This window comes from Polypterus senegalus, chromosome 13 (genome assembly GCF_016835505.1).
Source record: "Polypterus senegalus isolate Bchr_013 chromosome 13, ASM1683550v1, whole genome shotgun sequence".
In the NCBI taxonomy this organism is placed as follows: Eukaryota; Metazoa; Chordata; class Cladistia; order Polypteriformes; family Polypteridae; genus Polypterus; species Polypterus senegalus.
The window spans coordinates 44,895,049-44,915,704 of NC_053166.1; the positions used below are offsets into that span (position 1 = coordinate 44,895,049).

The 20,656-nt window shown below is 34.9% G+C and overlaps 1 protein-coding gene across 1 annotated transcript in view; it reads left to right on the forward strand.

Annotated features, from left to right (window-relative positions):
* Nucleotides 1-20,059, forward strand: part of LOC120542818 (PRELI domain-containing protein 2-like) — a 54,624-nt gene extending 34,565 nt beyond the window's left edge. Inside the window, exons 2-5 of the mRNA XM_039775493.1 lie at nt 100-157; nt 16,811-16,884; nt 17,454-17,614; nt 20,040-20,059. Of these exons, the coding sequence (XP_039631427.1) occupies nt 100-157; nt 16,811-16,884; nt 17,454-17,614; nt 20,040 (294 nt within the window). The 3' untranslated portion in view covers nt 20,041-20,059. The remainder of the gene's footprint in view (nt 1-99; nt 158-16,810; nt 16,885-17,453; nt 17,615-20,039) is intronic.
* The last annotated feature ends 597 nt before the right edge of the window (nt 20,060-20,656 follow it).

Below are 20,656 nucleotides of genomic sequence, written 5' to 3' on the forward strand. Positions count from 1 at the left end.
GTAAAAAAGGGTAAAGATTGTGCAGATTTTTACTTTATTGTTACTTTATATACAAGTAAATAAAATGAAAGTTTAAAAAAAAATAAATCTTTTTTTCAGTATCCCTGTCCTCTGGAGAAACATGTCCGTGGAATTAAAACAGTGGAGGAAAAAACAGGTAGGCAGTTAAAATTTTCTCTTTATATTTGACATTTAGAAACAAGAAATACAAAATAATAATTTCTGTGTTATGTTTGATTTTCAAATCTATTTTCCTTTCATCTTGTTGTTTTTTGTATTGTAAAATACATGCTGAAAATGTTTGTGCATATGGCAATAAACATTTTATTCTTTTCAGTGGGATTAGTTTTCGTTCTGTAATGATCAAAATGAGTGAGGGTTTTTGAAAATTTCAGCAATTTTAAAGTCCAAATTATACTGCTTTAGAAGAAGGACAAAAAGGATAACATAGGTATTAAAAACTAATCGATGATTTGAGACAGTGGGTACAAAATGAAAGCTGAATTTTCAGAGCTTTCAAGTGTTTGGACATACAGTAACTGTTGAAAATTTGTGAATCACAGACCACATTACATTATGGTCACTTGACCCTAGTGGTTCAATCACCTCTACACCCTCAATTCTAATCAGGATAGAATTGAGGGTGTAGAGGTGATTGAACCACTAGGGTCAAGTGACCATAATGTAATACAATTCTCAGTATTTTGTAAGAGTACAGATGCAAAGACTAAAATTGTTAAGTTGAACTTTAGTAGGGCTAATTTTGAGCAGATGCGACAAAGTCTAAGTAGGATAGACTGGGATAAGCTTTTAAATGTGGAGACAGTCGAGGAGCAGTGGAACAGGTTTAAAATGTTTTACATGTAATGCAGGACAGATACATACCTAAATTTGGAAGTAATAGGAAACTAAAAAAAACTCCACGCTGGATTAATAAAGATTTAAAAAAGAAGTTGCAAAGGAAAAAACTGCTGTATAAGGCATATAAGACTAATGACTGCAAAGAGAATCGTAGCGCGTATGAGAAAATGAGAGCAACCATTAAGAAGGATATCAGGGAGGCTAAAAGACAGTTGGAGAGGAATATAGCAGATAAGGCGAAAGAAGACCCCAAGAGATTCTTTCAGTATTTTAGTAGTAAAAGAACAGTTAAGGAGGAGGTCAAGTTCATCAGGAATAGTAAAGGGAATTAAAAGATACAGACAATGAAATAGCAGATGTCCTAAACTTACATTTTTCTGAGGTGTTTACAAGTGAGCAAGTGGATAACCTCCCAGAGGTAAACACAACTACTAAGGAGGTACTGAGGGATTTGGAAATTGTAGAGGGAGAAGTGCTGCTCAGATTAAATAAGATGAAATCAAACAAATCACCAGGCCCAGATAATATTTATCCTCGTGTTTTAAGGAGGCTAGTGAGTACATATATAAACCCTTGACACATATTTTTAGGAAGTCACTGTGCACTGGAGAGATTCCAAAGGACTGGAAAATGGCAAATATCATCCCATTATATAAAAGGGTGACAGGGCAGATCCAAGCAACTATAGGCCAGTAAGCTTAACAAGCATCACAGGAAAATTAATGGAAGGAATTATTAAGGATAAGATTGAGCAACACATGACAAGGACAGGAGTTATTCTGAACAGTCAGCATGGGTTCAGAAGGGGGAGGTCGTGTTTTACTAACATGTTGGAATTCTATGAGGAGGCAACAAAAGGATACGATCAAAGTGGAGCTTATGATATTATTTATCTGGACTTTCAGAAAGCATTTGATAAGGTGCCACATGAGAGGTTGGGCATCAAGTTAAAAGAAGTGGGAGTTCAGGGTGATGTTTTTAGATGGGTGCAGAATTGGCTCAGACACAGGAAGCAGAGGGTGATGGTGCGAGGAACCTCATCAGAACTGGCCGATGTTAAGAGTGGTGTTCCACAGGGGTCAGTGCTAGGGCGCTGCTATTTTTAATATATATAAATGATTTAGATAGGAATATAAGTAACAAGCTGGTTAAGTTTGCAGATGATACCAAGATAGGTGGATTAGCAGATAATTTGGAATCCGTTATATCATTACAGAAGGACTTGGATAGCATACAGGCTTGGGCAGATTTGTGGCAGATGAAATTTAATGTCAGTAAATGTAAAGTATTACACATAGGAAGTAAAAATATTAGGTTTGAATACACAATGGGCGGTCGGAAAATCGAGAGTACACCTTATGAGAAGGATTTAGGAGTCATAGTGGACTCCAAGCTATCAACTTCCAAACAGTGTTCAGAAGCCATTAAGAAGGCTAACAGAATGTTAGGTTATATAGCACGATCTGTGGAGTACAAGTCCAAGGAGGTTATGCTCAACCTTTATAATGCACTGGTGAGGCCTCATCTTGAGTACTGTGTGCAGTTTTGGTCTCCAGGCTACAAAAAGGACATAGCAACACTAGAAAAGGTCCAGAGAAGAGAGACTAGGCTGATTCCAGGTCTACAGGGGTTGAATTATGAGGAAAGATTAAAAGAGCTGAGCCTTTACAGTTTAAGCAAAAGAAGATTAAGAGGTGACATGATTGAAGTGTTTAAAATTATGAAGGGAATTAGTACAGTGGATCGAGACTTGTATTTTAAAATGAGCTCATCAAGAACACGGGGACACAGTTGGAAACTTGTTAAGGGTAAATTTCGCACAAACATTAGGAAGTTTTTCTTTACACAAAGAACGATAGACACTTGGAATAAGCTACCAAGTAGTGTGGTAGACAGTAAGACGTTAGGGACTTTCAAAACTCGACTTGATGTTTTCTTGGAGGAAGCAAGTGGATAGGACTGGCGAGCTTTGTTGGGCTGAATGGCCTGTTCTCGTCTAGATTGTTCTAATTCTAATTCTAATCCTAATTCATTCAGTACTAAACATTGATTCATTTTCTAACCCACTTTTTCTTTGTATGTCATGCTTTTTGTTTTAAAATTAAAATGATTTATTTGACATTCATTTAAACACCAGGCCTGTACAGTTTTATCAATTAATGAACATCGAATATTCATGATGCTACACTATTTAATACTAACTCATTTCACTGCTGTGGTGCCTAATGAGAAGAGGCTAAGCTACCTAAATGAAAGAGATAACGCAGTTAGATAGAGGAGCAGATAAATATGAGTCAGGAAAGAAATATTTGAATATAGAATCTTTGAAATAGAGTTTTAGACAAAAGACCAGAAGGAAGCAGCAGAAGGATAGTCCCAAAACATGTGAAAGGTGACAAGGACATGCATTAGATAAAAGGATGCAAGCAGGTCCCATGGCAAAATGTCGTCAAGTCTCTCTATTATAAGAAAAAATCCTGTGGAATAAATGACTAGGAGACGATACGTGGTCTTCATGTTAAGATCACAAAAGACAAATAAATGAACCACGACACGAAAGAGAATGGTCAAAAAAAAAACAAAAAAAAAACAGTAGTGTAAAGGGAAGCAGCACACACAGATACAGGTGTCTCAGTACATATAAAGCGTATAAAGGACAATACGTTATAAATGAAACGTCGACGAATAAAAGATCGCATTAGCGCAAAAAAAGGAAATTAATCATCAGGACCAGGTGCAATTGAAAAAATAGCAGAACAAAGCGAGGTCAGAAATAAAAGGAAAGGAGCAGAAAACAAAGTCAATTCACATTTGCATCATTCAATGCACAAAACGTAGATTTACACAATAATGGAACATACACTATGAGAATCTGTGGACCCGCCACAGTTAAAGCAACGACAAGTTTAATTTCAAAGAAAACACAATTCGGTCAGATGTGTATTTATGATGACGGAGAAGTGATCACAACGCGAGCAGCAGAGACACAAAGTAGGAAAAAGGACAGCGGCTGTAAAGGCTTTAAAAAGATCGAAGGGAAGCGCGACAGCAGCCACTACCCCCCCCAGCGCCAACTGCACGCGATCAGCGTTATATGTCCTGCAAGAAAGAATTTAACCATGCCCGGGGCCGTAAATAAAGGACAAGTATTGTTTGTACAACGTCACGCGAGACCAGGCAATGGGCCATCATTTAAAACAAGTCCACAGACATCTAACCTAGCAGTTATTGGATTGCATCTGTCAGACAAGCATCATGTGCTCCCAGCTCTTAAAACAACAACAAGAGACAAGGAAAACATGCAGCTCGCCAGCAGCAGGAAGACAGCAGATGATGCGACGGCACCCCCCACTCCCCCTCCCAACACAAGCAGCGTTATACGTCTGGCGAGGAAGAGATGTAACCACACAGAGGGCCGAAATAAAGGACAAGTATTGTTTTTAAAAAAGTTTTTAAAGTAAAAGTGAAAATAATGCATATGTAACAATTCCCAAGAAAATAACAATCTCTTTAAATTGTATATTGCCTGCCTAAGGTAAAGTCATCCCTGATTGAGGATCGCAGGAATCGTGGGAAAGAGGGGTCCTTTCATCGGATTAGCACTATTTCAGATGTGGAATGGCCAAATGGGAGAGGCAGCTTGATGAATGAGGTCTTCAGGACTCTAAACAAATCCAAATCAAATTATGTGATATCATCTAATGTGAAATTCTACTCCGTACTATCATTTTTATTTTTATACTGTATTGAGGATTTATTCTGTTCTGTGTATTGTACTGTATTGTATTGACCCCCTTCTTTTTTACACCCACTGCACGCCCAACCTACCTCGAAAGGGGTCTCTCTTTGAACTGCCTTTTCCAAGGTTTCTTGGATTTTTTCCCTACATAGGTTTTTTTTTGGGAGTTTTTTCTGGTCTTCTTAGAGGGTCAAGGCTGGGGGGCTGTCAGGAGGCCGGGCCTGTTAAAGCCCATTGTGGCATTTCTTGTGTAATTCTGGGCTATACAAAAAATAAATTGTATTGTATTGTATATCTGGTAAACCAAACATGGGGGGTGGGCGAGCGAAGTGAGCAGGGTGCGGCACCCCCTAGTTTAAAAAAAGAAAATGAAAAGAATCTGTTCTGGCAATAATGGATATAAGGCATAACCCAGCCGTGGGCCCAACTCCAGTCCTTTGCAGAGCACATTCATACACACACACACCTTTTTATGTCTTTGCAGGATGTGACTCATCACATACACAGAGGGCAAAAGAGGTAACACTTTCTAAATATGAATCTATGAGTAAATACATGGGTCCTGCACATATTTGTAATTGTCTGATGAATTCTGAATTAAAGTTATTCTAGTCTAATAAAAAAAATATAATTGGCAATACATGTACTGTATAAATAGTTGAAAACATATATATATATATAAATTGCAGGTTTCTAATTTGTATTTTATGACACACATACTTTCTTTGTCTGTGTTAAGATTTTCCTTCTGGATTTTTGCATTTTCATTCATCATCCCATGATATGCATGGTAGGTTAATTGATGATTCCAGATTAGGCTTGTAGGTTTTCTTGGATTGATTCCTGCCTTGTGCCTACTACTGTCACTATAGGCTGTGGTCTCCTGTGACCCTGAAATTAATTAAATGTTAAAAAATATTGAGGAATGGAATATTCTGTATGGTAAGAATGTATACTAAACTATTTCTTGTTTGAACGAAAAATATCTGTGGGTTTTACTATTTTTTGATATTATACGATTTATTATATTTTTATGATATATTAATTTTATAAATAAAAAAGAGGAATAGGCACTGGTAATGTGCTAGGAATAGTTGCTTCTGTTACTTTCAGTTTACTTTCAAAATTAAAAAAAAAAAAAACTAGTCTTCCCTTTATTTAATATACAGGCTTGTCAAGTAATTGATATTTTATTTGCTTCAGTATTAACAAGTCATTATGACTTTCCCATTTTGTTATTTCATATATTTGAAGGCCTGGCTTTTTTTGTTGTAGTGGATTTAATCTTATTATAAATATCACCTTTAAGTTTTTCTTTTGGTTGTCACTTCCAATTGTTTTTTCTGGTGTTTGCTGTAAATACATATAATTAATTGTCAGGTTTTTAGCTAATAAGTTAAAATAAAGCATTTTCATATTTCAATACAGACAATTATAACGACAGGCTTATTATTTGGGATTGCTCAGCATACTCAATTTTTAATAAAAAAAAAACATAATCCCTATACATATCATAGTTATGCATATAATTTGACTGCCAACAAATGAGGTAAAACATGTAAATATTCTTACAGTGTTTAAAAATACACATTCATTTTAAAATATCTTTACAAGGTATATAACAGTTCTGTTTTTTCTTCTTGGATCCTGCACTGTGAGTTTCATCTCGATTTGATGGACCCATGAAATTAATCTTTATCATCTGAGTTGCTCAAAACAGGCTGCAAATTGTTTGCAGAGAAAGTAAAGAAAGCATTCCCTCTGGAAAAGTCAAATGACCAAATATGTGCATGAGAACAAAGGCAAAAAATGTAATTTAGAAACTATTGTTTCAAAATATGACTAAAGCAGCTTAAGCTTCAGTGGTATTCTCATAAATACTATAAAGATCTATGATCACTAAACAGATTTGTAAATATGTGGACAGTGTGACTTTAATAATACTTGCACATAATATGTTTTATTAAATATGTTACTGAATTATAGATTTAAAGGAATAGTTAATCAACAGTTGAGACTTTAACCTACCTCTAACCCATCTCTCTAGGTTTTGGAATAAATTTAAACAATGAAGTCAATCAAAAGAAGCAGTTCTTTTGAAATTACCTAAAAGTAAGAAAACTAATGACGTGCTACTTAAAAACATGAGTAATTAAAAATATTTATATTTATGAATAACAAAAGCCACAAATTCCAAATGTCATATAAGAAATCAAAATCTTTACTTGTACTATTTTAACTAATTTCACACATAGAATCTGTAGTACCATTTGAGGCCCATTGACCAAACCTGATTATAATTTTTGAAATGTAATGTAATGATGGGGGTCCAGCAGCTTAAGATAGTGAACTATTATTAAATTAATGAATATATTAACAATGAAAAGCGCAAAAAAAATTTTTATCTGAAAAGAAATGGTAAGCACATTTTTAAGAATTATTTACATGTTAGAGAAACATTAACTGAGATGGCAAGTGTTTTGTGCTGAAGTCTTATTACTTAAGAAACTACGTTGAATATTCTGTTCAGTTTTGGAGTCTGTACATACATGCATTTTCTAGAGGTTCTGAAGTTTTTCTCCCAACTCAAAGACATACAAATTAGGCAAACATGTACAGTCATATGAAAAAGTTTGGGAACCCCTCTTAATTCTTTGGATTTTTGTTTATCATTGGCTGAGCTTTCAAAGTAACAACTTCCTTTTAATATATGACATGCCTTATAGAAACAGTAGTATTTCAGCAGTGAAGTTTATTGGATTATCAGAAAATATGCAGTATGCATCATAACAAAATTAGACAGGTGCATAAATTTGGGAACCCCAACAGAGATATTACATCAATACTTAGTTGAGCCTCCTTTTGCAAATATAACAGCCTCTAGATGCCTCCTATAGACTTTGATGAGTGTCTGGATTCTGGATGGAGGTATTTTTTGACCATTCTTCCATACAAAATCTCTCCAGTTCAGTTACATTTCATGGCTGCCGAGCATGGACAGCCTGCTTCAAATCATCCCATAGATTTTCGATGATATTCAAGTCGGGGGACTGTGACTTGAACATTGTACTTCTCTCTCTACATGAATACCTTTGTAGGTTTCGAACTGTGTTTGGGTCATTGTTTTGTTGGAATATCCAACCTTGCGTAACTTCAACTTTGTGACTGATGCTTGAACATTATCCTGAACATTAGTCACTCACTCACTCACTCACTCACTCATCACTAATTCTCCAACTTCCCGTGTAGGTAGAAGGCTGAAATTTGGCAGGCTTATTCCTTACAGCTTACTTACAAAAGTTGGGCAGGTTTCATTTCGAAATTCTACGCATAAGGGTCATAACTGGAAGCTATTTTTCCCCATATAATGTAATGGAGTCTTGAGTTGGAGATGGCGTGGGCGGAGTTTCGTGTGACATCATCACGCCTCCTACGTAAGTACGTAGATAACAAGGAAGAACTCCAAACAGCGATCAGCACAAAACGCCATTTCACAATTGAGAAGGCAGAAAAACATTATGAAGCAAATGATGCATACAAGCATATTCATAAGTACAGCTACTGCGGAAACAAAGCACGGCGTGAACCGTAAGTTTATATTAAATTAAGTTCATAGACAGGCTGCCACTAGCGTTTGTAATTTAGTGCCTGCCCATATAAGGCCGTCCATCAGCGGCAATCCAATACAAACACTGCCGGTAAATGTTCACGGGTGAAGGACTGTGCTTATGCAGAGGAAGATGAGATGGTCAGGGTGGTGTTTGGCACAAACTCATTGAAACTGCGAGAGAAACTTTTAAGTGCCGGGTCTTAGCTGACATTACACAAGATGGCACCAGTACAGCTGGGAACCTTCGATGCAAGAACACCAAGCGCTCACGTGAACTGACGCAGTGCACAGACAAAAGCAACAGTTCCAAAGAGTGCTGAACAAAACCGAATTACACAATTGAGAAGGCAGCAAAAAATATGAAGCGTCTTATACATACAATCATATTCATAAGTGCAGCTACTGGAAACAAAGCACACGGTGGAAAAAGTGAATGTCCTGCTAAAGGAAGACAGTGTAAAAAAACCCGTGCATGCAGTTTGTCACATCACAGATAAAAAGGAAGACGAGCTGTTTATTGATGCAGTAAGGAACTAATCGATGAATGAAACCTCTTATCTTTACAACGATTGACAAACACGGAATGTAACTTGAACACATCCTACAAATACGAGCCTGATTGAAAGAAATAATGATAATCAAATCCTTGATGACAGCAACATTCAATAACACTCACAAAACAATTACTGTATATTGACAATCATGTTACGTTATTTTTAAAATGTTCCCTTTTCTTTTTCATAACTTCTACTTCTCCACTGCGGTACACGGGTATATATATAAATGTATATATATACCCGATCTACATATATACTCTAGCATAGACAAGCCACACGCTGTGGCTAATTGTAGAGTCTTCTCTAACGCCGACATTCGAGGTTCGATTCCCGAGGGGTGTACTGACTATGTACGCTACCCGATTCATTTTACCTTCAGATCTCCTTGGTTTGGGACGTATGAAAAATATTAGGTTAACGCAGAATCATGTTACGTTATTTTTAAAATTTTCCTTTCTTAGCACAAGCACAGCTGAGAAGCTTCGATGCATGTACTCCATAACGCGTTAAAAAATAACGCATTTAATCACACTTTCAATTCCAAGCAAACGGAACTTTTGTCAATGCATGATTTCCTGGTACATCCATTACACTGATGCACACATCACAGCTACAAAAATGTTAGAGTCGGAATAAAGCGCTTTCCTACGACTGATCATTTCGACTACCCGAGCGAAGCCTTGATAAAAGCATGGTTTTGTGCACACTGAAAAGCAAGCAAAATTAGATGCATTACAGAAAGCGGACTTTGTGGCTCTTACTGGGGATCATTGGACTTCCGTGACCGTTAGTAATTCTAAATACATCTAATTACAAAATGTTCAATGATCACACTGTTTTAGCCTAATGTACAAAATAATTTTGGCTAATGTTACTCAGAGTTTAAAGAGTAAGCTGGTCAAATTACCTTTTATGTTTCTGACTTATTTTTTAAGAAGAAAAACTGCACTTTATGTTGAAATTTTGGTTATTATTATTTAAAGACAATACTATTCTGAAAATGTACTTAAAGTACTTAAACTACCACTTTATTTTTAAGTCTGCCCAATTTTAACCAGGGATGATATTTTTGTTTCTGTTTTGAATTCAAATGCAGTTTAAAAGCTTTTTTCAGAAATTAAAACAGCTTCAGTTTACAATATTCATGTCCATGTCTATTATTTGATTCTGTCGCCCACTAAAACCGTTTTAAATTAAAAAAAAAAAACATTTGCGATTTGGGGCAAATTTACGTGTCGATTACATACGATTAATCAAGATTAATTCTTACACAGCCTCTAATTAATTGGATTAATTTTTTTAATCGAGTCCCACCCTAATATATATATATATGTAGATATATATATATATCTACATTTGTATATGTTGTATATACAGTATGTATATATGTGTGTGTGTATATATACAGTATGTGTATATATGTATATGTATATATGTATGTGTGTATATATATATATATATATATATATATATATATGCCAGCAACACTCATGACAATGCCAAAACAATTACATTGTCAATCATGTTACGTTATTATTAAAATGTTTCCTTTTCTTTTTACTTCTCCGCTGCCAATCGCAGGTATTTTGCTATATATATATATATATATATATATATATATAATATAAATAGATAGATATGACAACAACACTCATATCAATGACAAAACAATTACATTAACAATCATCTTACGTTATTTTTAAAATGTTTGCTTTTCTTTTTCATAACTTCTTTAACACACTACTTCTCCGCTGCGAAGCGCGGGTATTCTGCTAGTTTTATTATAAAATAACATAGAGTGAAATATCCACATTTTTATTAAGCCATTAGCTGCATTCCTGTGTTAGTAAAATGATTATTGTCTACCTTCCTTTTTCTATTTTTGCCACTGTAAATATAATTTATAGTATTATATTTTAATCAGCATTTGCTTACTAAATTGTCAATGCTTCTTTTCAGTTTAGTTTGACAATAATTCTGGATACATTTTAGTAGTGGGCACTATTCTTTTTCAAAGATTGATGAGTGATCTGCTTAGAGCACCATTTGTCAAAGTCATGAATGCAAGCAGGGTTTAATGATGGGAGAGTCAGACCAGTGACTTATGCAGATGGTCAATGGAGCCCTTGGAAAATTATAATAAATGAGGTGATTATACTTTCCTAGCCATCAACAGTGCAACCAATAATTGCTTTTGGATACTTGAAAAGTGTGTCTTAAACTATTGTTAGCAGTTTAAAATAGCTTTACATATATCCTGAAAGTAACCAATTCATAAATGTGCATAAAATTTATAAAGGAGAATCCGAATACCCTTCACCAAAAGGAGAACCAAGGCAATCTACATAATGTTTAAAAGCTGCAGGATTACTGTCATGTAATAATACATTACTAGCTCCATTTCTTTAGTTCCCCTGCTATTTCTGTTTAGCCCAATGATTATCTCTACAATTCATTGATAGGGCTCTCGGTGCACAAACTTTAAATGAACTTTTGGCTTTTACTATTGCCAGCAGCACATAACTCAGACTGTTTTTAGGATCCCTTTCTTGGTGAAATGTACACCATAGTAATGCATCTTTGATGGTATTTTTTATCCCAAGTTAGTGTGTTCTAGTAGTAATTCTGGGATGTTCACATTCCTAGACTAATAGCAATAGATACATTTAGTTTTTCTTATTCTTATTACTCTTTTGGCAGACTGTCTTTGCTATTTTGCATAGGGGCCCAAACTCCCTGAAAAATATGCTATTTTATCTCAAGCTGTATACTATCCCACAAAAACCCACACTACAAAACAGGTGGCAGAGGATGAGTGCACAAGTATGTTTTTTAAAGAAAAAAGAACATGGCTTAGCTTTGAAAGAGAAAGGTAGCATATCATTATCATCATTAGCATATTATTCCTACTATCCTTGGAACAGTAGGAAAGTCGGCAGGTTTCTTGTCATTAGCTGATTTTTCTTTGTAGTTATTTCAGTTATGCTCATATGCCTTGGTTTGGAAAGAGTCTGGTTGGCTTTATTACTTACAACAGGATTTTGTAGTCTGTACATGTCCTTTACACTATGTTAATCTGTGCATATACTTGCTTTAAACAAACTTACAACAGCCACAGGTAGAAGCATCCACATAATAAATTTCCAGAGGCAAATGTTCGACCAATCACATTATTCCTTCTCAATATTTCAGAAATTGCTAAGTTTATGTTGATGAGCTGAACGTACTATGCTAAATTCAGCAACACAGTATTGAGAGCAGTAGTGTAACATATTAAAAGTAATTTGAAGTAATGAGTAACCTAATGCACCTCTTATCTTATTCAAGGTAAATACTTGTGTTATTATTATTTCAGCAGCATTGGGTGTAAGGCAAGAAGCACATGTACTGGGCCTTTGCATTCAGTCACATGGAAACAAGAAGCAGATCTAGAAGAGTGTGCAGAAAAGAGAATCCATTTACAGAAACCTATAAAAAAGTATCATTTTGACTAAACATATTTATAAAACAAAAGAAATTATCACAGGTGTCATGTTTATTTTCAGATTCATAGTGGCCAATGATGATATTTAACCTTTTTTTGGGTAGTTTAATGACAGTGGAGTGTTTTGACAATGCAGAACTCCATGGACCTCATGTATAATACAGTGCATAAAATTCAGATTCATTAAAGTATGTTTAAGCAAAGTTCCACACACTTCCCCTTTATAAAACCTAATCAATGTGAATTTCTGATGCACATGCATGTGCCTACAGCCCCACCCTGACTCCCAGAATTAAACCTGTTTGAATATGCAAATCAATATAAATAGCCCCTTCTGTTCAGTGTTTTGTTAAAAGATAATGGCAAAACCATGTTAAAAACGAGGATTTCAGTGAATGCAAAATGGAGGTCCTGCTCATTGTAGTGTGGGCAAGGAAAAACATACTATTTGGTGGCTTAAGTAGTGGTATAAACAACAAAAGGAACTTGATGGAGTAGTATGGTGTGGTGAAAGTACTGAGAAGTTCAAATTCAGAGAGTTACACAGTGCTCGAAATAAAAAGGAAGTGGTCACATATCAAAGTTGCCATGAAAAGGCAAGTTGTAGCCCACCTTCTGGGAAATAAAGGTCGACTTTAATCTTTAAAGTTTTTTGTCATTAAAGTAGAATGTCATAAACTTCATCTTATAATCAATGTTTAACTTTTTAGACTTTCTCAAACTCCATTGTAACTAAAGTAGCACATTAAATGCTTTGTATTCTAAGTGTTCCCTGACCCACTTGTTAATTGCTATGTGCTTCTTAAATGGGCTTTCTATCATGCTGACACAAGTGCACGGACAATAATCGCCACACAGAACTCATTACATTCATGTTATTATTGCTCTTTGATCATTTTAGAATACTAATATGTGTATTTGATATCATTTTCATGATAAAATGCATTAAAGCATGTATTAAACATGTGTGGGCACAGTGGTGCAGCGGTAGTGGTGAGCTGGTGCTCCATCAAGGGATCCTTCAATCCATCCATCCATCCATGGTTGCACCATTCCCTGCAAGCATCGAGTGTGAGGCAGGAACAGTCCCTAGATTGGGCACCAGCTCATTGCAGGGGGAATACGAGCACACACATGCACTGGTAGTGTCAATTTAAGCATCACCAAGTCCCCTAACCTGCAATGCTTTGAAAATAAACCAAAGCACGTGGTTTATATTTTTCTGTCATTCCACGTAATACACAAATCCTCTTTCTGTAATGCAAAAGAGGTCCTCTAGAAAAATTATTTTCCAAAATAAAATATGTTGGTGAAACAAGTACTGTATTGGTGTCCCATTCGGAGTTGGTGTCAACCTTGTGCTCTGTGCTCCAGGAACATACTTACACCTTGCAGCACTGAACAGAATGAAGTACTGTATCTTTTTTTACTTTTGAAAAAAAATTACAGCAGAACGCAGCCCGATCAAACAAGAAAAAATAACAGATAAAGCAATATGCTCCAAAATTAATTAAAAAAAACAAAAGAAAAATAATATCGAAATCAGCATTCATTATTCAGTATTTTTGATGGTAGATGGATACAAAGAGGTTACATTTCACCACAACTAATGTGGGTCTGAACTACACCACCTATCTTATATTATGAAGCTAGCATCAGAATACACATTTTCTGTAATTTTTAGTTATGGTCATTATTTACATAATGTTAAAACATTCACAGGGAGTTGTAATCATTAACAAAATGTGCTTATTACTGTTAGCTGTGTAATGTGACACCACTAGCAACTCAGTCATGACAGTCTGACTCCCGAAACTCTCTGCCACTTATTACAACAAAAATCTAATTTGTTTGATTTTTTTGTAGCAAGTTGCAAGTTGTAGATATAGAAAAGTTGTAGAGATGTGCCCCTGAAAGTTAAAAGCCAGTTACTGCTTGATCAGAAGTTCAATTCCTACATCCGCATAAACAGTGAAAAACAATGGTGCCTGCCAGGAGTAAATGAAGTCGAGTGTTTTGGATCATGCAAATAACCAAAGAACTGTGGTCTGCTCCCAATTTTACAGTGCGTCTTCCTCTTTTTTTCTCTCGACACAAATTAGAGCAGAAGCTACAGTTAAGTTGGGGATGTCTTACGTGTTCTCCATGTTGTTTGGTTTGTTTTGTGCAGTTCACCTGTTCATATTTCAATGTGCTCCACATTGATAAGCTGCCAAAAAGAAGGCAGGCTCATGCTACTATCGTGGTGCAATACAAGATTTGGAACCATAATAAAAAATGAAGGAGTTGTGCAGTCAGTTAAAGTGTTTGAATAGAATCCAACTTCTGTTTCAAGCAAGGCTGAATGTTTATTACTGTATTATATCCCTTGAATCTCTCAACAATCTGGTACTGAGACTCATGTACTGTAACTAACCCCAAACAATAAAAAAGACCTCCATTGCACATTACATAGAAAAAAATACCAGCTAAAAAAGAAAGGACAATGCTTTCTAGAAAACTAAAATTAAAAGAATTGAATCAGAAAATAAAAACAATACAAACAGAAATAGTATCTCATCAGAATAAAAAATATACATAAAGTACTTTTCATCATCATATATAAAGGCTCAGTGACTTGAGGGTTAAAAAGTAAATGATCAGAAGTTGAGTGATTACTTTGAACAAGAAAAGATGGAGATTGAAATGCACCTCCTTTTATCGTTCCCTAAAAGAATTATTGATAAAGTACATCCCAGATAAATAGATTCTGTTCAAGATTTATGAACCGTACAGTACATAATAATAATATTATAACAACCAGCATATTGACAATTCTTTTTTTGTTTTATGAAAAACAACAGCTTTAGCAATGATAAAATATGAAAAGCTTGTAGATTCTAGTAAACTTTTCATATACTGTATGCCATAATGAAATTACAATGATTTAGTATTCATTGTAGTAACTCAAGTGTCCAAATTCTGTGAGTGAATCGCATCGGGTCTTATGGTTTTTGTCTTGTAACACATGTGGCTAAGATAGGCACCACCTGTAGTCTTGTTTTAAATGTAATGGGTTTACAGTAACAGTTTAGCTAAATTTAATAAATAAATTATATTTATTACAGTATTAAAGTATATAATATTAAACCTGTTAACTTAATTCTAAAAGTTTTACTGGATTTATTGCTGTTTTTTTTCACTTGTCCACTGTCAATTTTCTTTCACTTTCCATTATACACCTGTGAGTATTTGAAGCTTTCCTTGACCGTATAGGGCACATGCCAGAAATGAACCCTGCATGGGTTATCTGTTTATAACCCACACTTGGCCACACCAGACCAGTTTAGAATTGCTAATTAGTTTAACATGTATATCTTTGGAATGTGCAAGGAGAGCAAGAGTATCCAGTCAAAATGTATGCAGAGTCTCTAAAGGCATCGATTTGATTAGAAACATGTCTCTGAAATTGTGATGCAGTAGTGCTAAACACTGTGTTGCCATGCATATGTGTTCTTTAAAAACATGCACACCCCAAAGAAGGTGGCATTCATTCACATGTTCCAGCATAAAATGGAAAGGGTAATGGAGATAAAAGCATTCTGTTTTTAATGTAACATCTCTTAAAAGATTCCCACTGTGCTGGTTAGGAGAAGTGTCTTATTTAAAAAACATTATGGTAGTGAGTAAAAAACACCTGAAAGTCTTTGCTTTCTTTTTATCTTTAGCATGTGCTTTAATGGCACACAACTGATATTTTTCGCTCCACATTTATTAGAATTTCAGTTGTATGGTGTTTTAGTTTGTCTAACTTATTAATGGACAACCGATAATAAGATTAGCTCATTTATGCTGTGTTGTATGATTCTATTGAACCTCTGGGAAAAACTCCATATTGCATAAATGCATTAGACACTCATCAGCCCACTTTGTAAGCTTGTCAGACAGCTGTCAGATAACTTTAATATGTGTCTGTGGAAGTGTGGATATGGCAATTTTTTATGCCTTAAGGGGAATGGGGGCCAATGCACACCTGGATTGTTAGCACTGCTGTATTTTTGGCCATTTATGCTGAAAACCTTCTCAGTAAAATACCAGACTGCTTTTTTGACTTATCTCTAATTCATATTGTTATATGAGACTACCACAAAATCCTTTGTTTTGTTCCCTTTTGCAATAAATACTTTATTTTAAAGTTAGTAGCTGTACTTTTAAACCAGAAAAACCTTTTACTGAATTCAGCAGACCATTAGGTGACACTCTGTTGCCAGAATCACATTGCACATTTCAGAATCACAGTCCATATAGTACAGTGTACCCAGTCTTGGATATCTAACTTCTGGTAGGGTGGTAGTGAGTAACTTTCTGTATTGGATGAATATTGCTTGTTTCTTCCTTATTGAATGTTAATAGAACCCTTATCATTTTGATTTTAATATTAGTGATCACTAAAAGCACACCAAATTACATTTAGAGCTGCCCTAATTTATTTGTCAAATTCTTTTCATTTTTCCAATATCATTTCTAGATACAGTAGCTGAATGTTCTTATTTCTGAGTTTGCCGATGTTAATTTTTTAGACTGCAAATCAGGAATTATTTATAGAAGAAAGATAGCAATCTGCAACAATGTGGTTCCAAAGATCCTAAGAAAGGTATGTCACTTTAGTATTGTTTATTCTGTCCTGTCACTACTTTCATGTTTTTTTCCCTTTCACCTCTTTTCCAAATTCCTCCCCTTTTTTCCAGTTGACAGAATCTTACCTAAAGGGCTTCATCACATTTATTTCTTTTATGTTTTGGTAATTATTCTGGGTTAGTTAGTGTCCCATTAGCTTATGTTTGGTTTGTTTATGTAAAATGGGATCCAAAAAAAACTCAGAGCAACATGAAAATGTTTTACTTTACACTGTGACATACATAGATTTGCATTAATGTTTTCTGAGACAGAGTTCTTGAAGACAGTTCCTTATCCTGCCATTTGAGACATTTTAGTTGCTTGCTAATGAACTGTATTCCTAATGAACTGGTAGTTTATTTAAACTGTATTAAATTCGCTCACATTTTATTCATGCCACGTCAGATATCCTTGGAATTCCATGAACAAATGATAAGTGCATTCTCCTGATTGTTCTGTCATTTAGCAAGGTTGAGTTTTATGTTCCGACTATAGAACTCCCTCTCACAATATGTGTTATTTATGAAATGTGTCCTATTTTTTCAGATTAATATACTAAATGTTAATGACATTTACATGGAAGAAGAGTCTTGGCTTGATATGAAGCAAAAGATTATGAATATTAAAAGCAGATGTCTAACTTGGACCCAATATGCCTCTTTAAATGAAGTATCATTTTTTAAAGAAAGTGGAGAGAACCCAGACTGGTACGTATTCATGTAACTCATTTTTAATTCGTGTGTCATTCAGGCAGGTACTTTTGACAGCTGGGAAAGACTTTGGATGTTAAAAAGTCAGTCCACAAGCTTAGTCCCCACTGCTGTCTTACTTTGTTATTCTGAAAACTATTTAAAATAAATACGGAAACAATTGTAGTATAGCAACATTAATGTCAAATACTTTATGATGGTCTTCAATACAGGGTGGTCCAGATCTAATTATGCAGATCCAGATCGTCTGGATGACTTTGATTTATGCGGGGACGATTCCAGTTCGGCGCAAAGACGATTCTTCATGTCATCAGTTCGCACATTTCTCGATGGTCCGGGATTTTACGGGTGATTTTCTATGTGATAAACTTAATAAGTTATAGCGTAATGAAAATTGCATAATTAGATCTGGACCACCCTATATATTGTAGTGCTAAAAAAGAAAAAATAACGTTTCTCTGTGTGAGTCATTTTTGCAAAAAGGAGACGCAACACTAAATAGTATTCATAAACATCATATTAAAAATAGAAGAGAGGAATGTGGATGACATCGAAGAGGTAAATAACAAAGGCAACATAGTTTAAAAGGCAAATGTTGCATGATTAACCAATTTATATTTATTATGAAGCTTTTTATAGCACTTTACCTATAATGAGAAGCACTTTGCAAGGCAATTTACACTGTTGCAGTACATAATTTATCAAGTACTTCATTTAACATGAAGTAAATAAGATCTGAGATAAAGAGTAGACAGTACAGAAAAATCTTAAGAATTTATGCATATTTTATCCAGAAACTATTAATTATCCATTGCAGTGTAATCAATATAGCAGCCTGTGAATTGACTCAATTTTTCAGAATTGTGCTCTTCAAATACTAAACAAGGTAGAAAGGGTGCAGGTTATGCAAAATTCAAAAGTGCTTTGCTTTTGCTTCAGTTTGTTATTCATCGTGGTGTGACGTTTTTGTCATTGCACTAGAAAGGGTTTTATAATTGTAGAATATTAAAAGAGCACTCTGACATTTAAGATTTAATAATAAACATTTCAAAATGAACACAATGTGACACAGTAATGAAAAAGACTGCCAGGCAGCCATAGAATATGGTAGAAATGTCAGAATTTCTGAAATGAAAAGGACAATCATGATAAGCAAAACTTGAGGGCTTTTCATTTTTCCTGCTATGTATTTTCTTTGGAAACAAAAAAAAATCTTTGCCCTTTTGGAATATGAATTTGTAGCTTTAAACACTGGGAGGCCAAATTATTCAATGACAGACTTGCTGTTATAAGGAAAAACCTGCTTTGGCATATCTACTTATCTCTTTGCCTTGAAAATAAATTAGGGTGAAGCAATATGCAGTCATGTGCATCCAAACATACAAGAGTGTTTGACAGCCCATGTACAGCTGAATGTTCAAAAGTGTATGTTAATAAAACAAAAGTAACTTGTTAAGGCATAAATAGAAAAAAGATGCAACATGCTGCTTTTTTAAGTGGCTGTGCTATTTATGCCAAGTCTAGTGTTTGTAATTAACAGTTATGTCTGACCATAACAATATTTTACTTTTAATTGTTTTGTACAACAAATAAATAGTTTCAGTATGTCTTTAGAGATCATGGAAACTTTTCTAAAATACTACTGGAGGTTAGGAGCATGCGCTTACATAAAAATAAAATTCATCTCTACCAAACAGCTGTAAGGCAGTAGTGCAACCAGCCGTATCACTATGATCGTCTGATAAATGACTCAATTATTCTTGCTCATGATGTTCTTGTACAGTGTTGATATTACTATTTCAACTTCAGGCAGGATGCTGGATGTCAGTAATTGGTCAATGAATTACTCCATAACAAATGTTATTCTGACAAGTGGAGAATCCAGTTAAGTTTTGCTTTATACAGTATAAAATGTTAAAAAATTTTTCATTATAAGTTCATATGAATATTAAATATTAATCATTTGTATAGAGCACAGTGAAGTTCTCACTTGAATGTCCGGCCAAATTTCAGTATGTCACCTTTCTCCAGAGCCATGATTACTGAGTATTAACTACCGTATAACTTACCTACTCTACCTGAAAAATCTCAGAACAGTATAACAAAAAGCAGACAAATAATGTTATTATTAGATGTTGATATTTCCACCCCAGAACCATTTATGGAATGCGTCTTCTGTGAGGTCCATTAGTAAAGTTAAAGCTATTTGACTGTTTTAATCATATTTACTGTATGAAATAAAGCAGAAAAACATAAAGGTTTGGGGCACCCAAAGCCAAACCCTGTATTAATGAATGAAAGTTAAACTTGTACAAACGGCATTGAGAAAAAAAAATTGTCTTGACAAAAAAGGAAGAGGTGGGTCTAGGTGGGTGGACACTGTAATAATTTGTGTTAAAACTGTCAATTTTCTGGTCTGCAGAGGAAGGAAGAGAAAATGTGTTGGTTTACAATGCTAACACGCGGAGTGGCAGGGAATTACCATCAACAGAGCCCTTAAAAGCAGAAACTTTGACAACCATAAAGAAGAATCTGGATGAGAGACTGGGACAGCTTAGCTATTAGCTAAACAAATGCTCTTGATGGACTGAATTGTCTCCTCTCTGTTATTAAGCTGTCCCCTATGTGCACATGTGTGACATTACTAAAGAAGTATCGTACAGTATAAAACATGATGTAGAATATAGTAAAGTGTGTGTTGTGTTTTACAAGGTTTGAAAAGGAAAGTAAAGCTCTCTGATTACAGGACTTATTGGCTGGTGAATGTAACACTGTGAGAAAGACAGTAATGTGTTTACTGAGGTGCATTATTGCACCTATTTTTTCTGAATCTATTTTGTTGGTAGTACACAGCTCCACAAAAAAGATTACACAGCCCTATTTGTATATGTGCATATTTGTGCTTTTCATGCCCAGTACTTTTATAATCTGAGCGATTGTAATAGCTGTCAGCAAAATAAGAAATATGGGCCAAGTCTTACTTGTCTCCTGTTGCAAATAACAAAAGTAAAAATGTCGTTTATATTTCTTTCTGCTTTT